Source organism: Capsella rubella, unplaced genomic scaffold (genome assembly GCF_000375325.1).
Source record: "Capsella rubella cultivar Monte Gargano unplaced genomic scaffold, Caprub1_0 scaffold_6, whole genome shotgun sequence".
In the NCBI taxonomy this organism is placed as follows: Eukaryota; Viridiplantae; Streptophyta; class Magnoliopsida; order Brassicales; family Brassicaceae; genus Capsella; species Capsella rubella.
Genome location: NW_006238918.1, coordinates 8,282,933 through 8,302,345, shown reverse-complemented (window position 1 = coordinate 8,302,345; position 19,413 = coordinate 8,282,933). Strand labels below are relative to the sequence as shown.

General features: G+C 32.6%; 5 protein-coding genes across 6 annotated transcripts; 2 read left to right on the top strand and 3 right to left on the bottom strand.

The window, feature by feature from the left end:
- The first annotated feature begins 2,522 nt into the window (after positions 1 to 2,522).
- Positions 2,523 to 3,282, top strand: LOC17884330. Its single transcript, XM_006289158.2, has 3 exons — positions 2,523 to 2,685; positions 2,794 to 2,930; positions 3,016 to 3,282. The coding sequence occupies exons 1-3, from the start codon at positions 2,538 to 2,540 to the stop codon at positions 3,190 to 3,192; spliced, it is 462 nt and encodes a 153-aa protein (XP_006289220.2). The 5' UTR covers positions 2,523 to 2,537; the 3' UTR covers positions 3,193 to 3,282.
- Positions 3,283 to 3,307: 25 nt separating this feature from the next.
- On the bottom strand, positions 3,308 to 4,697 carry LOC17882817 (protein PLASTID TRANSCRIPTIONALLY ACTIVE 7). The gene is made up of 4 exons (XM_006288763.2): positions 4,640 to 4,697; positions 4,474 to 4,521; positions 4,326 to 4,385; positions 3,308 to 3,784 (listed from the first exon to the last, which is right to left on the bottom strand). Exons 1-4 carry the CDS (start codon positions 4,673 to 4,675, stop codon positions 3,449 to 3,451), a joined length of 480 nt encoding a protein of 159 aa, XP_006288825.1. The 5' UTR covers positions 4,676 to 4,697; the 3' UTR covers positions 3,308 to 3,448.
- A 1,647-nt stretch (positions 4,698 to 6,344) lies between these two features.
- On the top strand, positions 6,345 to 6,794 carry LOC17882314. The gene has a single exon (XM_023781623.1). The coding sequence runs from the start codon at positions 6,376 to 6,378 to the stop codon at positions 6,625 to 6,627; it is 252 nt and encodes an 83-aa protein (XP_023637391.1). The 5' UTR covers positions 6,345 to 6,375; the 3' UTR covers positions 6,628 to 6,794.
- A 411-nt stretch (positions 6,795 to 7,205) lies between these two features.
- On the bottom strand, positions 7,206 to 10,782 carry LOC17884337 (protein ABIL3). 2 transcript variants are annotated; one of them, XM_006288165.2, is made up of 10 exons: positions 10,522 to 10,782; positions 9,047 to 9,197; positions 8,805 to 8,887; positions 8,548 to 8,698; positions 8,296 to 8,395; positions 8,102 to 8,194; positions 7,974 to 8,016; positions 7,791 to 7,885; positions 7,581 to 7,708; positions 7,206 to 7,499 (listed from the first exon to the last, which is right to left on the bottom strand). In XM_006288165.2, the coding sequence occupies exons 2-10, from the start codon at positions 9,140 to 9,142 to the stop codon at positions 7,323 to 7,325; spliced, it is 966 nt and encodes a 321-aa protein (XP_006288227.1). In that variant the 5' UTR covers positions 9,143 to 9,197; positions 10,522 to 10,782; the 3' UTR covers positions 7,206 to 7,322. The 2 variants fall into 2 exon arrangements, with proteins under 2 accessions (XP_006288227.1, XP_023636990.1); XM_023781222.1 differs by lacking the exon at positions 10,522 to 10,782 and adding an exon at positions 9,366 to 9,717.
- A 1,056-nt stretch (positions 10,783 to 11,838) lies between these two features.
- Positions 11,839 to 16,109, bottom strand: LOC17881840 (starch synthase 1, chloroplastic/amyloplastic). Its single transcript, XM_023780918.1, has 15 exons — positions 15,655 to 16,109; positions 14,993 to 15,420; positions 14,820 to 14,897; positions 14,537 to 14,661; positions 14,323 to 14,404; positions 14,043 to 14,216; positions 13,842 to 13,923; positions 13,670 to 13,761; positions 13,508 to 13,570; positions 13,323 to 13,412; positions 12,967 to 13,091; positions 12,673 to 12,781; positions 12,498 to 12,553; positions 12,359 to 12,398; positions 11,839 to 12,253 (listed from the first exon to the last, which is right to left on the bottom strand). The coding sequence occupies exons 1-15, from the start codon at positions 15,929 to 15,931 to the stop codon at positions 12,095 to 12,097; spliced, it is 1,980 nt and encodes a 659-aa protein (XP_023636686.1). The 5' UTR covers positions 15,932 to 16,109; the 3' UTR covers positions 11,839 to 12,094.
- Between the last annotated feature and the right edge of the window lie 3,304 nt (positions 16,110 to 19,413).

Sequence of the window (19,413 nt, the reverse complement as noted above, 5' to 3'; positions counted from 1 at the left end):
GAGGCCACCTCCTATACTCTTCTTTTCACCATAAATCACTAGACCATTAATTTTAATAAACAAACTGTTATGAGATTAGACATTTGTATTAATCGAGGTAGTAACTCTAAATACGCTAAAGGAAATTTGGCAGGAAACATCACGACAGACAAATATGATATGATGATTAGTACATTGGTAGAGGGGTTAACACAGAATAAACGATGGTCGTGGTGGCCTAATAGATAATATCTATTTGTAATGGAGTTGCCATGAACTCAAGAGAAGCCAAATGAAGATATAAAGTCGTTATCAATTTTCTTGAGAAAGGTGAAATCATCTACAGCTTTTTTTTTTGTTGCTGATAACCAAAAAAGAAAGAAGTACAGTTATGTATTTATGATGCAACGTTTATGATACAATTTATTTTTAAAATACAACTATTTTTAATTTTAAGAGTTATTTCAAATTCTGTTAAAATTTATTAAATATGAAAAAAATCAAGTGGCATTTAAAGTAGAATTTTAAGAGATTTGTGTAGAATGTATAAATACAATGTTATTCAAATATGGACTTTAAAATTCTCATGAAATCCATATTAAAATCCACTATTATTTAAAACAATTTGTGGATTTAATTTTTAATAATTTTAAAGGATTTGAGAGGATTTCCTTAGTTAAAAATACATGAATCCAAATTTCATGGCTTCACGTGAGATTTGAATTCAGTTTATTTAATCGTGTTTTTATGTAAACGATGTAAATTAATTAAAAATTATGTTTACTTAATTTTTATGTAGAAACTTTAAATAACGCTTAAAATAAAACGAAGGGATTATATAAATTTAGTCTTATATTCATGAGAAATTGATACCAATAACCTTTTTATGATAACCTCTTTTAAAAATACCCTCTTTTTTTACCATTTTCATTTTTGCCCTCTCTTAATTTTTAATGGCTATTTTACCCCTATTTGAAAGAATATTCTTTCACAAAGGAATGAATATTCCTTCCAAAAAATTTCCCGCCAAAAAAGTTTCCGAGAAAAAATTTTCCCGCCAAAAATTTTCTCGGGAAAATTTTCCCCCCAAAAAATTTCCGCGAAAATTTTCCCGCAAAAAAAAATATTTTCTCAAAATTTTCCCGCCAAATTTTTTTAAAGGGTTTACAAGGTTTTTTAAAGGGTTTACAAGGGTTTTTAAAGGCATTTACAAGAGTTTTTAAATGGTTTTTAAAAGATTTGTAATGGTTTTTAAAGAGTTTTAGAAGCCTACAAAGGTTTTTAAATGGTTTTTAAAGGATTTACAATGGTTTTTAAAAGTTTTTATAAGTTTATAACAATTTTAAAAGGATTTACAAGAATTTTTAAAGGATTTTAAAAATTTACAGGGATTTTTAAAGGTTTTTTAAAATGATTTACAAGTGTTTTTAAAAGGATTTAAAAGTATATTTAAAGGCATACACAGATTTAAAAATAGTTTTAAAGGATTTACAAGAAGTTTTAAAGGGTTTTAGAAGTTTACAAAGGTTTTTGAAGGGTTTACAAAAGTTTTTAAAGGTATTACAAGTTCTTTAAAATGGGTTTTAAGGATTTACAAGGGTTTTTAACGGGTTTTAGAAGTTTACAAAAGTTTTTATTATATGATTTATCACGGTTATAAGTGGTTTAAAGGGATTTACAAGTGTTTATAAATGTTATAAAATGATTTACAATGGTTTTAAAAGGTTTACTCAAGTTTTGAAAGGTTTTGGATGACTTTTAAAAGATTTACAAGGTTTTTTTAAGAAATTGCGGAAAAATTTTGGCGGGAAAATTTTTGTCGGAAATTTTTTGGTGGGAATTTTTTTTTGGCGGGAAAATTTTTTGTCGGAATTTTTTGGCGGGAAAATTTTTTCCGAAAATTTTTGGCGGGAAAATTTGGCGGGAAATTTTTCGGAAGGAATATTCTTTTTGTTGGAAGAATATTCTTTTTTCATCATGGGTTATAATAAAAGAGGGTAATTTAGTCATTTGTACATTGAAGAGGGTATTTTTGAAAATGAACACCTAGAGAGGGTACTTGTAGAAAAAGGTATCATAATAAAGGTTAGTTGTGCAAATCTCCCTATATTCATCAGAAATGTATTTTGTTAGCTTATAATTTTATTATTATTATTATTATATAATCTTATTGGTTTTAAAATTCTATTAAAAATACTAGTGTACGTTATTTTATATTATGATGGTTTTGATGGAATATTATTTGATTAAAATTTAATCCAAAGTTAATTGAAAAAACTGTGACGAACCAAATCTCACTTTGTTTATACTGACACTAAAATACAATTTATTGAAAAAATACTTTTAAAACTTCTAAAATCCATCAGTTTTTATGTATATAAATTTTCCCAAATTCCGTTATTGATTAACCCCTATTAAATTTAAACATATGGAGTTTCGGAAGATAGAAACATATTCCTTTTTTTATCTCTATCTCGTAATAAGATATATTTACATTAATTGACAATTTAGTTAGCGTTGAATGCGTTTACCTTCATAAATTGTGTTTGACTACATAAATGTGTATTTATCTAATACTAGATCAAAGAAATTCTATAAAACCAATTCACAAATCACCAAAACAAAACAAAACAAAAACTGAGTTGATCAAGATGAAGCTCGTGATCCTAGTATCCTTCTTACTCGTTCTCCCAATGTTTTCTTCCGGTAAACACATCTAACAACGAACCATGTTATCTTCCTAGAAACAACACAACCGGTAAATGAACTTTATGTTTGGTAACTACTAATATGCTTTCATATTTCTTTTGTTAGGGCTCGTGGAGACTTTGCAACTCGACAACGTCAAACACGAGGTCATGAATGGTAAAAGAATCGATCTAGAGTTGGACTACACTGACCCTCGTCTAAGCCCGTCCGTCCCATCCGACGACCCTATAGGAAAAAACAAAGTACGTGTAATAGTGTTTTAGTTTTGTTTCTAATAGTGTGTATAACTGTGATGATAGAAACAATATGAGTTTTTGATTTTGTTAGGTTGTGACAAAGGAACGACCGGTGCACATCAAAGACGACTACACGGATCCGAGTTTACTTCCAATCAAAAACGACTACATGGATCCAACACCAAGGCCAGTCTTTCAACGACCGCAGCCATCATTTGCATCTCCTCCTCCTCCTCCTTCTCCTCGCCTTAAATCACTAGTCCATTAATTTTTATAAACAAAAACTGTTGTCATTAGACGTTTTGTCTTAATCTATGTCGTGATTCTAAATAAATAAAACAACAATTGGCAGAGAACATCATTTTTTTCTCTGATTAACAATATTGAGTTTTATATGATTTTGATTAAAAAGATTTAAAGACACTGTTTCTATACCAAAACTAACTACAAAAACTATGAATGCTATAGACTTGGTTTTGGTAATACAAGAACAAAGCTGTGACATTGAAACTCTTGTTGTTTCTTTATGTGTAATACTCCAACAAATAGCCAGGACCGGGTTTGTAAGGATCAGCTTCTACATAAGCCTCAGGGCGATCGAACCCGAGGTCGTTCACACGGTTACTCAGAACGTGGAAGATGGCTTTTTTGGAACCTCCGTATTCGTCTCTGTTCTTTTCCACGTACTCTGTTGCTTCAGCTGCTACGCTATTGACAAATTCGAACCGATTGTCTTCCCTCAAAAGAAGCTGTTCTATGTCCATTGTCATTACCTTGCCAACTTCTCTTATCTTCCTCACTTGTTCTTCCACAAACGGAACTCTTTGCATTTTGTAACGCAACATATCATCCTTCTTCGTCTACAGACAAAACAAGAGAATAAGAATAGAGAGGTTGTAAATATATAGAAGCAATTGATGATGGCTGCTTTACACAAACTGTAGACCAACACACTTGCTTGATTCATATGGTCAAATCCAAAAGATTGAAGAACGAAGAATCTAGACAATGGTTTAAGAAACTTTGGAGCTTAATATATAACAAAGAGTAAAGACAATGCATTGTTCTGGCTTTGGTACTTATAAATACTCAAAACTCAAGAACCTGATACGATCGAACTACGAAAACTAATAGTTTATAGGTGTAATATAAGTACCAAGATTACAGGGTATATGGAAAGCGATTTGCAACTCATACAAGACAATCTCCATCTCCTTCTCTATGCATCATACAGATTACTACCACACCACGGTTACTTGAATAAAGACTAATCAGTAATAAAAAGCCTTGTTTCTTCTAAGTTCATATGCAAAAAAATCACAGATCAAAGTTAAGCTAAACCCTAAAATTGATTCCTTGATTCCACTGGGAAAATAACCAAACAATCTCAAATTTTCTTACCAAAGTTCTCCTCCGCCAAACACGGCGTCCATTGTCATCTCTCTGAATCCCACAAGAAACCTGAAAACAAAACCAGATTCACTCAAGTTCTACCTGAATTGTAACTCGAAAACTCGTATGTAGATATCAACAAAAACCATTACAAAACCTGAGATTGAATTGTGCAGCGCAAGTTCAGGCTTCTCGTATCAGTAATCTGAATAAATACAAAATCGAATCTATATATATGAGTAATCACATCGTAAATCAAAAGAATGAATAGACTATGCAGTTAGATACGAGTGAAGAAGCAAAGGGGGGATTTATTAATTTACAGGAAAAATCGAAGAGCAGGTGAAGGAGGAAGCCATGGCTACACTTTCACAGTCCAAAGTAGATAGAACCGGAATCTCATTTTATACATGTACTGTATCTAGTAGAGTAGCCTCTCTCCGGTTCGGTTTAATTATTCCTAACCGAACCGGACATCAAACTTTCACGTGCAATGGTTTAATACTTGGATTCATCGCTCAGTCAATCTTTTCTATTCACTTTTTATTTTATACAATCAAAATATGCCACCTAATAAAATATATCATTATAAAAATAAGTAAAAATATATATTCTTATATAATTCAATTTTAATTATATATAATATATTATTGAGTTTTCATTTTACAAGAAATTATATAAAATGTATTAATTAGAAAGATAAAAAAATATTAGTCTATTTATAAAAGATATATTCCATATACTTAATATACTCTAAAGTCTATGTTAATAAAATTTCTTTGAATTATTAACATAATTTTCTTAACATAAGCTTTATATGTACATTATTACATAGACAGATCCACAGATCACTTATACACTGAATTGGTCTCTTGAATACAGGTTCATTTCTCATCGGCTTTAATTATTTTCCGGAAAATAGTAAGTCAAACAGTTGTTAATGAGAAATGAAAGAAAATATAATCATAATTGGCACTCTTGGAACTGTTTCTTATATGCTACCAACAAAGATTCTATTAGTGCAAACGTTGAACATATATTTACACTATTAATAGTATTTTATTTTTTTGTATAAAATATATATATATATATATATATATATATATATATATATATATATAAAGTTTCAAATACGGCCAACACATTTTTAAAATAGTGTTTAAATAGTGTAGAATACGAAGATAAACTAATAAGTATATTAGATATTAAGAGATGGATATACACCTTTACTTGTTCAAATTCCTTGTTGAATGTTGAATCATTCTTCTACCTCTCGTCAAAACATTTTCTTTGGAAACTTTCATTTTTCTCTCTTGCATTATACTTAGCAACCACGCCAAATATCTCATCTATAATTATATTATTAGTATTACCCTTCTCTAACATGAGTATATAATTTGTTGTTTAGACTTTTTATATATTGAGTATATATTGTTTAAATCATCGTTATTTTTTGTAATGATTTCATAACATATATTGACTACTCTGATGACATTTTTTATATTTATTAATCATATATATTGTATAAATTGAACTTTGGATGATGATGCTACGCTGCTTTTTTTTTGTCAAAAGGTTTTCTTGAATTAAAAGAATTCTATATTGTGAAGTTTTACATGGTCCTAAAAGGGTTCACAATGATAATACTAGCATAAAAAATCACCTTATTCATATATTTAAAGGCTTTGATACATTTTGTGGAGTTATATTATATATTTAGAATATTCTAATATAATTTAATTTTTGATAAAATTTAAGTGAGGCAAAAGTTTTCAGATTTGACTATTCATAAACTATCGATCGTTTATCACACTAAAAGATTAGCTATTATTATTTTTACGTTGAACCGGCTCTGAGTTCTCCTAAATTAAACAACATAATTAAGGGGAGGTTGATCATTAGTTATTGCTAAATAATTCTAGTTAATAAAAAGTTAGTGGGAACCCTCTAATTATTATGTGTTATTGTACATAGATATACAAGATAGACATTACAATATATGTAGACCTTTCCATCGTTGGTGTGCTCTCTCTCTAGTCTATCTATCACCAGGGAAAAAATGTTTTCAAGGAACCATCTCTTAGCATGTTGTATGCTCCTAGCTACGCTCATGATCGTGCATGCTCAACACACTCATGATGGCGATGATGCACCATCCTCTTACTTCACTCCTCCATCGATGGATTCTCGTGAAGCTTCTCTTCCTTCTTCTCACCGATCACTTGGTGCTGCCTATTACAAGAGATCACCACCTCCACCACCACCAAAAAAGGCTGTAAGAGAAGAATCAGGAACCCAAACCGGAATCTAAATCATTAAACGTGGAGAAAAGACTCGTAAGTTGGTGTCATGTTTTAAGGCTCTCGTCGGTTTTGTCTTTCATGTCGAACTCTGTATTTGTTTTCTCTATATACTACTCTGTGTTTGTATTACCTTCATCCTTGTTGACAATAAAGGTTACATGATTGTTTTAAGACTTAGAACGTAGTGTTTGCATTTAGTACCGAAATCAAAACACAAATTTTAAGGATGCTTATATAAGATACAAAACATTGTGTTAAGATACTCTTTTTCAGTTCTAAGATGTTTCCAATAAAGATGCTCTTACTATCATCATAGTGTTTGCTTGGACACTAAATGCATTCTACAAATTGTTTGAGTTGATTTTGGTCGTTTTCGCGTAAACTAATCGGTATCGAAGAATATTTGTTTTTGGTAGTAGTAAAAATGTAAACAAGTTGATTGGTACTTGGTAGTATAAACTTCGATTATGTACTGAAGAATAAAATTTGGAGTGAGCTTTGTTCTTGCAAATAAAATCGTAGTGAATTTGAATAAATTGGCGTTCTCTTGTACATTTTTTCAATACGCTTGTAAGAAAATAAAGCATTCACATCAAAATGTAACAAAAAGCATATATATTGACATTATATAATACAAAAATGTAATAAAAACTGGAATGTAATTTTCTGGTTTACCAGTGGAAATACAAAGCCAGCTTTCGGTTCAATACTCGTCTAAGTAAGTGTAGAGAGTATCGTCCTTCTTGGTTTTGCGTCGGCTAAGCAACGCCTTAAGCAGCCGTTTGCTCTTGCTTGGTTGGTGTTGATGCTCTGGTTCTTTTTGTGCTTCTTTCTCAAACGCAACGCGAACCGAAGCTGATCTTCTTGGTTCTGATGGATACTGAACCGTAATAAAATCAAGAATCAAAACCCGGAAAGATAAGAGTCTTGAGTGAGTGTATGAAATGTAAATGAAGCTTACCCGTTTAGGAGTTGGAGTTACCGCTCTACTCTTGCTCGGGGTCGTTGGCCGGCTAACTGATGACGGTCGGATTGCAACCGAACCAGATCTTAGAAGGGGAAACCGATGAGGTGATACTTCTCGCTTATCTGGTTTCCCAAGCACACAGTTAAGAGGGTCTGCATTCACATTAAGCTCAATCGGAAATTTCAAGCTAAACTGTTTCTTTACCTTGTTCTTTCTTTGGTGCTGTGGAGATAGACGAGAACGAAAAGGTTGCTGAACGTTGAGGTTTCCTTTGAGACGGAGACTGAAGTATTGGTTTTCTGAAAAAAAGCAAATAAACCAACCCATCAAAGACTAAAACATTGCAGTCAGATAACAAGGCAACTCTTTATGAATACAGGTGCTTACTTTACGGGTGGTGGAGGCGTTTCCCGAATTTTAGCACGAACAGCTTCAGGAAACAAGAAACAGATCAAATCAAGAATCAGGTTTGGAACAAATCTAAAATCTTGGACTTGTAGATGTAAAATTTATACCATTTCTGAATTGGTTCAAGTCCTCTTCTCCATCAAAACTACCTTCAACATTCTTCAGCTTTGCGAGGTTGCCACCTCTTTTGATTTCGCCCGCTGATAGAGAATGTAGTTTGTTTCCGTAGTGAGTCTCAAAACCGACAAATAGGAGAATGAAACTTGCAGAAACATAGAGGGAGATAGAGAGAGAAACTTACAAGGCAAGATGTATCGCTTGTGGAACTTTGGAGTCTCGATCAAAAGTGACTGCTGAGAACGACCTTCATGATCCATGTACTCTTGGCACATCCGTAGCCTCTGTACATATATAAGAAAACTCAGTAACCTAAACGAATCAATCTAAGGTGCCGTTTATAAAGAAATAACAACCAAAGCAGTAACAACAGTCCTTTTAACTGATCTTTTAGACCACCGTTTTAAAGAAAACTTTACTAAGGAATAACTGATACCTGTTCGATGCAAGACACTCGTAGTTCGGCTCCTGCAACTTCATCAACTTTTTCATCGACAAAGTCATTGACTTTATACGTCACAGACCCCAAATGGTCAACTGTATTCACCAAAGCCTTTATCGCGTAATCTTTCAGTGTCTCCACGACTCTGCATAAACACGTAACAAGCTTATAAAACCCCACTAGAAGTGACAATTAATCAGAGTTGCAAACTAGGATCACTGTGAAATAGAACAAGGAATAAACTCCCTCACATCTGTTTTTGTTCATCATTTGTGTAGGATAGTTCAAAATACTCAGCTGCTGAATACAACTGTGTTCTCAGATTTTTTAGATCCTGTAAAACAAAGATATCATATCACAAAAACATTTTACAAGAATCCTTGTCTTGCTAAAACTCAGACTAATTCGTCAAACATGGGAATATATTTCGAAAACTTTAGTAATGAATCACACGAATTAGTAAGATTATTCAACTTCAAAGTTTGGAATCTACCTTAAGACTATCAGAGAAGAGCATGCTCTGTTGCATAGAGATCTCATCGTAATTAGACGCTTCTCGGGGCATGGACATTGTAGCCGCTGCACTCATTTTGATTCAAAGATTAACTAACAATGCAATCCCAACTCCTGTTATCTCTTTCACTCTGAAAATGAAATGATCAAACAAGAATGAAGACATGATCTAAGCATAATCATAGACAATGAAAACAAACAAATGGGTCTGGCAAGAAAAATGAGAGACTACTATTCCAAGTATATAGAGTAAGGTAGAGTGAGATTGTACAGAAAACATATAGAATCAGTATGTATACTTGTTAAAATCATTGCAGAAGTTATCTTTGATCCGAAACACTCAAAAAGACTTGGTATAAAGCTGCAATAATTTGAAATTTCACTAGTTCACGCTGCTAGCATAATTGAAAGTTAGGTACCTAATGATATATAGATTCATACGAAAGCATGACTCTTGTAACTTTAAGTCCAAACAGAATTAAAAATTAGGGAATACTTATTCCCACAAGAAGATCTTTAAGTGTTTTGAATTTTAAACACAAAAGATTACATGATTCTGTGGATGTTTTAAGGTAACAACAACACGCTAAGTAATCTTAAATAAATTAAGAACAACCAGACAAGAAGTAGAATCCACAGCTCTAAAGCAACCCCAACAATTTCGATCTGAAACAAAATACAGATTTTGTCTGAATCTTCTATTATACTCTATTTCTTACAATTTTATATCAAAGAATTAGAAATTTCAATCAAATTAGCTTTTCGAGTGCCTGGTCTCATTTATCAATCAAGAACAGCAACCTTCTTCCGAAGCAAATGAAAAGACCAGTGCCAAGTTAATAATAAAAAAACCCCATAACAAAAATTTCACCCTAAAACCCTTAATCAAGAACATTGAAAAGTTTCCAACTTGCTCTACCATATGAACAAAACTCTCAAAACCCAGTTCCAAATTACCAATCATGCCATCTAAAAATGGGTTTTTCTAAAGAGAACACAATCGTCTTAACTAAAAGTCTCAACATTTTTGAACTGAATTGTGAGAAACCCTTAATCAAGAACATTGAAAATTTTCCAACTTGTTCTACCATATGAACAAAGCTCTCTAATCCCTGTTCAAAATTTTACCAATCATGTCCTCTCAAAATGGGGTTTAAAAAAAAAAGAGAACTCAATCGTCTAAACTCTAAAGTCTCAACCTTTTTGAACTGAATTGTGAGAAACCCTTAATAAAGAACATTGAAAAGTTTCCAACTTGTTCTACCATATGAGCAAAGCTCTCAAAACCCAGTTCAAATTTAACAAGCATGTCCTCTCAAAATGGTTAAGAGAACTCAGTCGTCTAAACTCTAAAGTCTCAACCTTTTCGAACTGAATTATGAGATGATAACACGAATGAGAACGAACAGACAATAATGGGGAATAAAATAAGCAGAAGAATACAAAGAAATTAACCTGAGATTCTTCTTCTCACTACAACAACAACTACAAAGCCTCTCGCTTTTTTTTTTTGTTTCCTTCCTCTCGCTGTTTAGCTCGAGGAAAACAGATTGACAAAAATGGGAATTTAAACACCAAAAAGACTCTCTCTTTCTCTCTTTTTGAGTTAAATAGGAAGGTGAACACGTACGACGAAAGAGGAAAGGGGAAGACAAAGAGAGTGATTGGAGAGAAGAAAGTGAAGAAGAAAAAAGGGTTTATGTTTGGTATCAAAGACCTCAATTCCCACTCACTTACCCACTTTTGCCCATCATTACCGGAGCAATTGCTCCCTCTGTTTTGATTTTTTTGAAATTATTTTAGGTTATTAACAAAATATTTATCATTAAAGTTTAACATTTTTTGTGATCCATATTAAAAAATTATAACGTAAATAAATTCTTAATTTTGTGTTTTTTGGTCATTTAATATCAGTAATTAGGATGAAAAGTTTCAAATGGTTTATATTTTATTTTTATTAAATATATATTGTTTTTGACAATTAATATGTTGAACTTATGAGTACTGTTTTTTTCATGGAAAATAATTTATTAGGCGTTTGGTATTGTTTTAAATTCAAAAATTTAATATTTTATCAGAAACATATCTTCTTCATTACGTTTTGTTATAAGAAGAAACCGAAAAAATAAAAAAACAGAGTAAACAAAACAATCATTATCATTTGCTAATCATATATATACGTTTCAGTGTTAAACTGGTTGGTCAACTTTAGGAACGCTTTTTCAAATATGAACTAACGAATAATATAATTGCAATAATAGAATAATACTAGGATCGTGCTTGCTCGAACGATAACGTTTTCATTTCAACGAAACATTATAGCATAATTAAGAGACTTTTTTTTGACTCTTTCCTAAAATCCTAACCCCATTAACCCATTTACTAGTTGTTATCGGAAATTCAGAATAATAGATATGAGAGGATCGAAAATCACTAATTCGTATCAATGTTATATAATCATTGATGCTTCAAAATGCTTTTGATGTTTTTGTAACATTTGGTGTTGATTTGTTGAATGATATGATCATATGAATATGGTAAGCACGTCTAATGGGGAGACTTAATTAAATTTTACGTTTTTCATTCATTCATTCGTGTGTTACTGCTCTCCTACTCATTCCCCATCCATCTATCATTAAAACTTGGTCAAGTTAAGGATAATGAGCCCACTAATTTGTTATGAAATCATCATTATCATCAACTTATCATTCATCATTGGTGATTTGGTTTATCTCTAGTTTCTCAAATTTGGATAATTAGGAAAAGCACATCTCGTAACCAACAGAAGAAACATATTATATAGCCTCATAACTAACATTTCTATACCTCCCCAAAACAAAACGAGTTATAAAGATAATAACATAGAGATACACACGCTTTATTGTGGAAACGTTGAAAACCATACATAGATCTTCAATAACCGGAATAGGAGGTTCCACAATAGCCCTATATTCCATCTGATTGGTCAGGTCAAGTCTGGTCTGGTCTGATCCGGTCTAACTCGGTGTGGTTCGATTTGTGTAGGAGTCTAGCTGACGTAGGGAGGGTCCATGAAAACCCATTGGAAAACTTGCTCATACTGAACGGCAGCGTTTTCCCAAGAATAGTTTTGGGTCATTCCTCTTCTCATTAATCCTTCCCATGACTCTCTATACTCTCTGTACGTTGCTGCAGCCAACCTCAAGGCCTGATTTATGTAATCACAATAGGGTCATTTCCATCCACAAATGTCCCCAAACTAAAAATGTATATCACAAATCCTAAAGAGAAATGGGGAGTTCGATAAACTTACCGACACCATACTGTCTTTTGACAAGGGAGTGAAAACCCACCTGAAACATTAAACCAAAAAAGAAAGATATTCATAAGAATACGAATCATTGGACTTTGATCTGTCACATTCGTTTCTCAAAACAGAAGAATGTAATTACCCTGTACCAGCACCAGCTCCACCGTCTGCATAAGGGTTGAAGTTCTCAACCGTATCCTGACAACAATTATAATCCAATTATACTCAAACCCTTTTTAACTAATAAAAATTCTCTGATTCTGAACACATTTGCTTTTGTATCTATCCGGTTTCTTGTAGATTTTTAAGAAACTCACTCTAAGTCCTCCAGTGCCATGAACGACTGGAATAGTTCCATATCTCATTGCGTATAACTGATTTAATCCGCAAGGCTCGAATCTTGACGGCATCAGAAGAATGTCACATCTGTTAATAAAATTTCAAAACAAAATGCTAATGAGATGTTTGTGACAATTTTAAGGTATTCCACAACAGCTCCTTCATATGAAACATGTAGCATGTGATAATCCAATAAAATGATCTACCTAGATAAGTTACTCTTTTAGAATATTACTTAAGTCTAAGTTAGAAAGACATTCTTATTTTCTTACCCGGCTGTGATTCGATGAGAGATGGGAACATTGAAGCCAACCCAACCACGGAATTTGTCTCTATACGTTTCCTCCATACTTCTCATCCAGCTTTCAAATTTTGGGTCACCTGAGCCAAGCATGACCTGCCATAAACCAAATCACAATAAATAGGTCAATAAAAAAGAAACATGTCTTTCACTGAAATAAGGAATATCATAATGCAGAAAACTGGTACACAAGCCAAAAAAAATTTCTGCCTCGGGATTAAGAAATGTGTGAAAACAACTGCTAAAGACAAGAGATGGCAAATGTTTATCACATCGGCCACCTGTACTGTGTGCGTTCCAGTCAATCCGTTCAAAAGACTCACTTACGAATTGAATGTCATCCACCATGAGATCAGGACCAGCGGTTTGGATCAGATCAATGCCCTTCTGATAATCAAGTCTTCCAATAAACCCAATCTGAGAAAAGTTTCAAGCCATGCCAGGGTACGTGAGCTTGAGTATAAGACAAAAATGAATTTGAAAAAGAAAAAACTTGTCTTTTGAAAACATACCATAGGACATTCAGGCCTAATGGGGAGACCCAATTCCTTTTGTAGTGCCATCTTGCACTGGACCTGCAATTCCCATAGCAGACACAAGAAGTCAATTCACCATAACAATGCATTGGATTTGCTAGATTGTGGGAACATTTATTCAAGAGAAATTTACATCACCTTCTCGGAGATATCATCAGCAGAGTAATGGAAAGGAATGTGTTCGTCTGTGGACGGATTCCACTCATCAATATTGATTCCATTTGTAATCCCTGATAACCATGACAAGAATATCAGCTTGGAACACTGTTTGAGTAATAAGAGACAGGGTTTTGAGGAACAGTGAAAGTACCATTTATAACACTCTTCCGACTAGACAGCAAGTCTTGCAGACCATATCCACCTTCAACAGTAGTGATTTCCCATGCATAGCCCTGAAATTGCGGAAAGCAATTACAATCAGAATATCAACTCACACAACTTATACTTTGTAATTCCCATTAGTGATTGTGATCCCTAACAATTAGGGATTAAGTTTACAAAGATCTATTACCTGGCTCACAGTAATGATACGGTCAGAGGTCACAATGGCACCCTTGAGAACATTAACTGCTTCACCGGTGTCAAGAGCATGTGTTCTTGCCCATGTTGGAAACACCCACCCGACAGCGCCATACCATTCCGAAGGTAATCCTAAGTTGGTGTAAGTAGCCGCTGGCTCCACTCCCTTTTAGTACAAGAACCAAAGTATGAAATGAAAATAACTTACGACCATATATAAACCTGAAGAAGAATAGATATTCGAGTATAGAGAAATGCTTTAAGCTTTTCACCTGATGAGCAAGGTTATGTATAATTAGAATGCTTCTTGCATCCTTATAAACTCCGTATGGGCGATACTTTGCAGCCAAAAGTCTGGAATAAAAAAAGATACACAATATGAGTTTTATTATAGACAAAATTAAAGCCCACTAAAGAAACCACAATCCTGCACATGTAGTCAAATTTGAATCCAAACATAAGGTAATGTGAATAAGAGAAGGTTACATGGGAACAAGTCCGGCATGCCAATCATTGACAAGGAAAAGGGATTTCTCTCCGTAAGTGAACCCTCCAAGAGGAAGCACAAGAGGGGCTTCACACGCGGCATGGCAAAGTAACGTGAACCTAAACTGTAATATAAAAAAAATGTGAGAGACGAGGCACCTTTATCATTTTTCGTAGAGCACATGATTTAAAACACAACATTCACGGAATAAAAGAAAAGCTACAATTAGAACAATAAATCTTTCTTTAGAACATTTCAACATTTTTTCGATCAGTGTAGTACCTGATTATCACCAAAGGCTCCTTTACTATCTCCGTATGGATTTCCTGGTCTATGGTAGGATTTATGATCAACAAAAACCTAACAAGTCAACAGTTAACAGTTAGAAAACTTGTAAAGAAATGGAGGTTGTCAAAAATCCAAAAAGACTTATGCAAGACAAGATTAGTGGTTACCCAATCAACACCATCTCTATATTCATGATAAAAGGAAACTTCTTGAGAACCTCCAAAGCAATTTACTGTAATACGGACCCCTAGATCCTTAGCCCGGGCATAGTTCTTGTCCCCAGCAGTTCCATTCAGGTACCGAGGAGAAATAACCATAACACGATGCCCACGACCAGCCAAAGCTATAGGCAAAGAACCACAAACATCACCTAACCCTCCTGTTTTGGAGTAAGGAGCAGCCTCGGATGTTACGAAAACAATATTATTGACAACTTCAGCTTTTCCACTCGGAACTCCAACTTCTGTAGCTCCTTCTTCAACAGCTCTGTTCCCAGGTACACCAAAATCAGCCATTACTGTTTCATCGATAGCCTCTTTCTTCTCTCCTTGATGTGTAGTTTCGTCAGTGCTAGTGCCAAAGATTTTTTGATCACCTGTAGAACAAAAAAAAAAAAATCAAAATTCTAAAATTTGAAACCGTTACTATACCTTTTTAATTCTGAGGACCACAAGCAAAATTCAAGAGAATCATTCTATATTAAGGTTTAACAAACTGAAATCATAAACCCTAAAACAAAACACCAAATCCCTAAATGTATACACAGCAGTGAAAAAATCAATCACTGTTACTAGAATGATTCAAAGAAACACTCAATCACGAATTATACCAGGAGGACTGAGCTGAAATCCAAGAACAGAGCCAGAACCATCTCTCTCAGCATCAGCGATAAATCCTTTATCATCACCATCAGACTCACCAGAGCCACCACCACCGCCGGAGAATGTAGAAGAAGAACGACGGAGCAACAACGGACGCCCGATACTAAACCTCCGGCGAAAACGAGGGAAACCGAGACTCCCGATCGGACGGGAATAACCGGTCCGGTTCAATCCGACTAGCGGCTCGAACCTAACCGCCGAGCCACTGATCTGAAGAGACGCCATTGATTGATTTGATGATCAATTCAAAATCGAAGAGAAGAGTTGAGGGTTTCTGGAGAAATGCAGATATTTTTTGGGGAATTTAAAATTCGAAAATGGATCTTTTGAGGAAGGAAGGATTGAAACCACCTGTGGCCTATCTACTACGTAAAGGATCCTTCGAACTTCGCCGACATGCTTCCAAATCTTTTAAAGTAACCCACAACAGAACAGAACAGTACACTATACCTTTTTTATTATTCTTGACTAATTACAGAAATTAAAATTTGGATCTTCTGATTAGAGAAGATAATTAAATATTTTAATTTTATTCCTTAATGTTACTCTGATACGATTGTATTTAAAATTCTTAATGGTGTTTTTATTGTCCCAAGGATCTATCTATCAGAGGAAAGCGCCAAAATGATAGAACGAGTTACGACTTACGAGTAAAAAGAAAAAGATCACACACGCTTCTTGCCGAAATTGAAGCCTCACGTTCTGCCACGTGGTAATCATCACTGGGTACCTTCACTTTTTAGGTGCTCAGCAGAAACTGGGATTATTGGGATGGGCTTAAGAGTTTTATATAATGGGCTTAGTTTGTACTTCAAATAAAATAATATAAGGCCTTATGAAAGACGATGTTTAGTGGGCTTCAGGACTATTAACAACAGTTATTAATCAAACGGTTGACTGTAGCAATCATTCTTTTTTTGAAAATATAAGATTTATTTTATTGTATGAAGAAGATTCATATTTCAATATTTCGTGTGACTCATGTAATATTTTATGTTGGTGAATGATAATATTGTAGCACTCTCATATGTCACTATTTAGTAATACTAGCTAGTATGCATTTAAACCAATATATAACATCTTTTGGATAAAACTAATACTACTACTTAACCTATTATTATCGCTATAGTGTCAATAATACACATACTTTTCAAGTTTTCATACAAAACTTATCCAAGCTTTTCTCACTCTTTTTCATTATTTTTAATATTTTAATTATTTTTTCAAAAATTATATGGATCAACTTATAAATCATCTTTCGAATGTGACATATATCTAAAGTAACCTATACTTTTTTAGAAAAATTGAAACAAGTAAAATAATAAAATACTTGACGTTGCTAAATAAATGTTAGCTAACTTTTACTCAATAAACTATCTATTTCTATATTTTTGACATGGTATAGAGCAAAGTTTGCACGGTAAGACGTTTGCCTTCAAATAGTGACCAAGATGTGGAACCAAAAATTCGCACAAGGGGATCTAACCGGAATATTGGGTAGATCCGATTGAGAAGAAGATCAGGTTACGTGATTCAGACTTTGAAGAGTGTCGAAGAAGAAAACTAGGGTTCGAGATTAGAAGATATGAGAGAATTGTGTTCTTTGTATTAATGTTTCAATGCCTAAAAATAGGGGACAAACCTCCCTATTTATATGAATTACAAGATGCCATAATCCCATGAATATAGGGGAAAATAAACCTATTTCGAATGGGAACTTGCTTCCCAAGCTATATTTGGCGACCTTATGGCCCATGATCCAAAGCCCATGTTGAATGGAGATCGAACCGTTTTAATCGTCTGGGCCTTATCCGGTTAAATGTGGTTATGTCGTTGGTGATAGACCATACACCAACACAAGAAAACACAAATAGTGAGAAGAATACATATTATGTTCATAGTTTTTTATCTTCTCCGAGTAAAAGCTATTAATTTTATATGATATTATTGTATCATTCACTACTATTAAAAAAAGTGTGTATTACATCAGATAAATAGTATCACAAAATTAAATTAAATTATTTAAAATTACTTGTTAAAAATAAATGGTATAATTTTTTATTTAACATCAATTATTATAATTAATATAATTTTATTAGTTTTATATTGAATCAATAAAATTAATACAGTTTTTATCGATTGACGTCATTTTAAAGAATTGATATAAATATATGTATTGACATCAATTAAGTAGCCGATGTATTCTTTAATTTCTGTTAAAATCATTTAAATAGTTATAAATATTTTACATAAATAAGAAATGATGCTAATTATGTGACTTACCTTCAGTTTTCAAAAATGATGTAATTATTTATTCATTTTATATCTGTTGCATTAAATTGATACTAACTATATCGGTTAAATTTAAATCATTTGGCAGTAATCAAGCCAGTTGACTTCTATTAAAATATAAAAAATATTGACATGTTATTTAAAATTTTAAATATATTATATATCTTAGTAAATATACGTTATGTGTTTAGGAAAACTTAAATTATGTGAGTGTTAACATTATGTTAATATTACCATTATAAATATATATGCTAATATTCTTGTGCAAATAATCCTTTAAGCCGTCAACTTTTGCAACTTTACCATTTATATCCGAAAAATGTAAAACAATCATATTAAGTCAAGAATAATATGCAAGGCAACTCTTATACGTATTTTCTAAACATTTTTACAGTCACATACATTTATTTTTGAAACTTTTTAAACATAGATTTGAATTTCGAGTCACGAAAACTTTAATTTAATATATTATTTTTGAAAGTTTTACAAATATAATAGTAGCCGGAAATGGCTTATATTTTATTTTTTATTTTATTTTGTACTAGGGATGGATCCGCACGTACGTGCGGGATTGGTTGCAAAAACTATGTTTATCACAAAGTTTCTAATATTTTAATCGACATGATATAAGACTCGGATCGAGTGTGAACTGAATGACTGATAAATTAGAAATCAATTAAATTTGTGAACTATCACATCACATAAACTAATGAAAAACATTAAAACTTTTGAATAAAATAACATAAATATAGATATCAGGACAGTCAAACCCGTTCACTATGCATGTCCTACAACAAATTGAAATATTTTGGTCCACCCACATGAATAAATAGTATGTCTTCAGCTTGCCCGTTACCCATAATTCCCTTTTGTATATTATTAGAATTAGTTAAGATAATAATTTTTTATTTTATAAATTACCCGTTCCCTTTCCGTTATTTCTTGTCCCAATATTTGAAATTTTTAAGTGAAACTTACTTTTGCTATTAAAATTTCATATTCTTGTATCATACCCGTCATTTGATATTTGAAAGTTAAAATTAAATTTAAGTTTCCAAATTTTTGGTATAGGCTTGTTTTTGATGAGAAATAGTTTAGATATTTTTTTTTTTTGAATTACCCATTCCCTTTTTGTTCCCGTTCGTTCTCTCTAAGATAATATCATATTTTTTTATATATAAATGAAATAATTTACATTTTAAAAAAACCAACATTATATAGCTTGTATTTAACTAATTAAATTACTCGTTCTCTTTCTGTATTCGTTATTTCTTGTCCCGATATTTGAAATATTTAAGTAATTTGAAACTTACTTTTGCTATTTAAATTTCATATTCATGTATGATACCCGTCATTTGATATTTAAAAGTTGAACTTGAATTTAAGTTTCCAAATTTTTTATATCATCTTGTTTT

Bases quoted from the DNA above. Each gene is read 5' to 3' on its own strand.
- LOC17884330 (XM_006289158.2), top strand. From the start codon at position 2,538: ATGTGTATTTATCTAATACTAGATCAAAGAAATTCTATAAAACCAATT. The intron at 2,686-2,793 runs GTAAACACATCT...TTCTTTTGTTAG, and splicing joins TCTCCCAATGTTTTCTTCCG to GGCTCGTGGAGACTTTGCAA. The intron at 2,931-3,015 runs GTACGTGTAATA...TGATTTTGTTAG, and splicing joins ACCCTATAGGAAAAAACAAA to GTTGTGACAAAGGAACGACC.
- LOC17882817 (XM_006288763.2), bottom strand. From the start codon at position 4,675: ATGGCTTCCTCCTTCACCTGCTCTTCGATTTTTCCT. The intron at 4,386-4,473 runs GTTTTGTAATGG...TTTTGTTTTCAG, and splicing joins GCTGCACAATTCAATCTCAG to GTTTCTTGTGGGATTCAGAG. The intron at 3,785-4,325 runs GTAAGAAAATTT...TTTTGTCTGTAG, and splicing joins TTTGGCGGAGGAGAACTTTG to ACGAAGAAGGATGATATGTT.
- LOC17882314 (XM_023781623.1), top strand. From the start codon at position 6,376: ATGTTTTCAAGGAACCATCTCTTAGCATGTTGTATGCTCCTAGCTACG.
- LOC17884337 (XM_006288165.2), bottom strand. From the start codon at position 9,142: ATGAGTGCAGCGGCTACAATGTCCATGCCCCGAGAAGCGTCTAATTAC. The intron at 8,888-9,046 runs GTAGATTCCAAA...TTTGTTTTACAG, and splicing joins TCTTCTCTGATAGTCTTAAG to GATCTAAAAAATCTGAGAAC. The intron at 7,500-7,580 runs GTAAGCTTCATT...ATTACGGTTCAG, and splicing joins TAACTCCAACTCCTAAACGG to TATCCATCAGAACCAAGAAG.
- LOC17881840 (XM_023780918.1), bottom strand. From the start codon at position 15,931: ATGGCGTCTCTTCAGATCAGTGGCTCGGCGGTTAGGTTCGAGCCGCTA. The intron at 13,762-13,841 runs GTACTTTCACTG...CATGGTTATCAG, and splicing joins TCGGAAGAGTGTTATAAATG to GGATTACAAATGGAATCAAT. The intron at 13,092-13,322 runs GTAAGTGAGTCT...GGTTTATGGCAG, and splicing joins TGGTGGATGACATTCAATTC to GTCATGCTTGGCTCAGGTGA.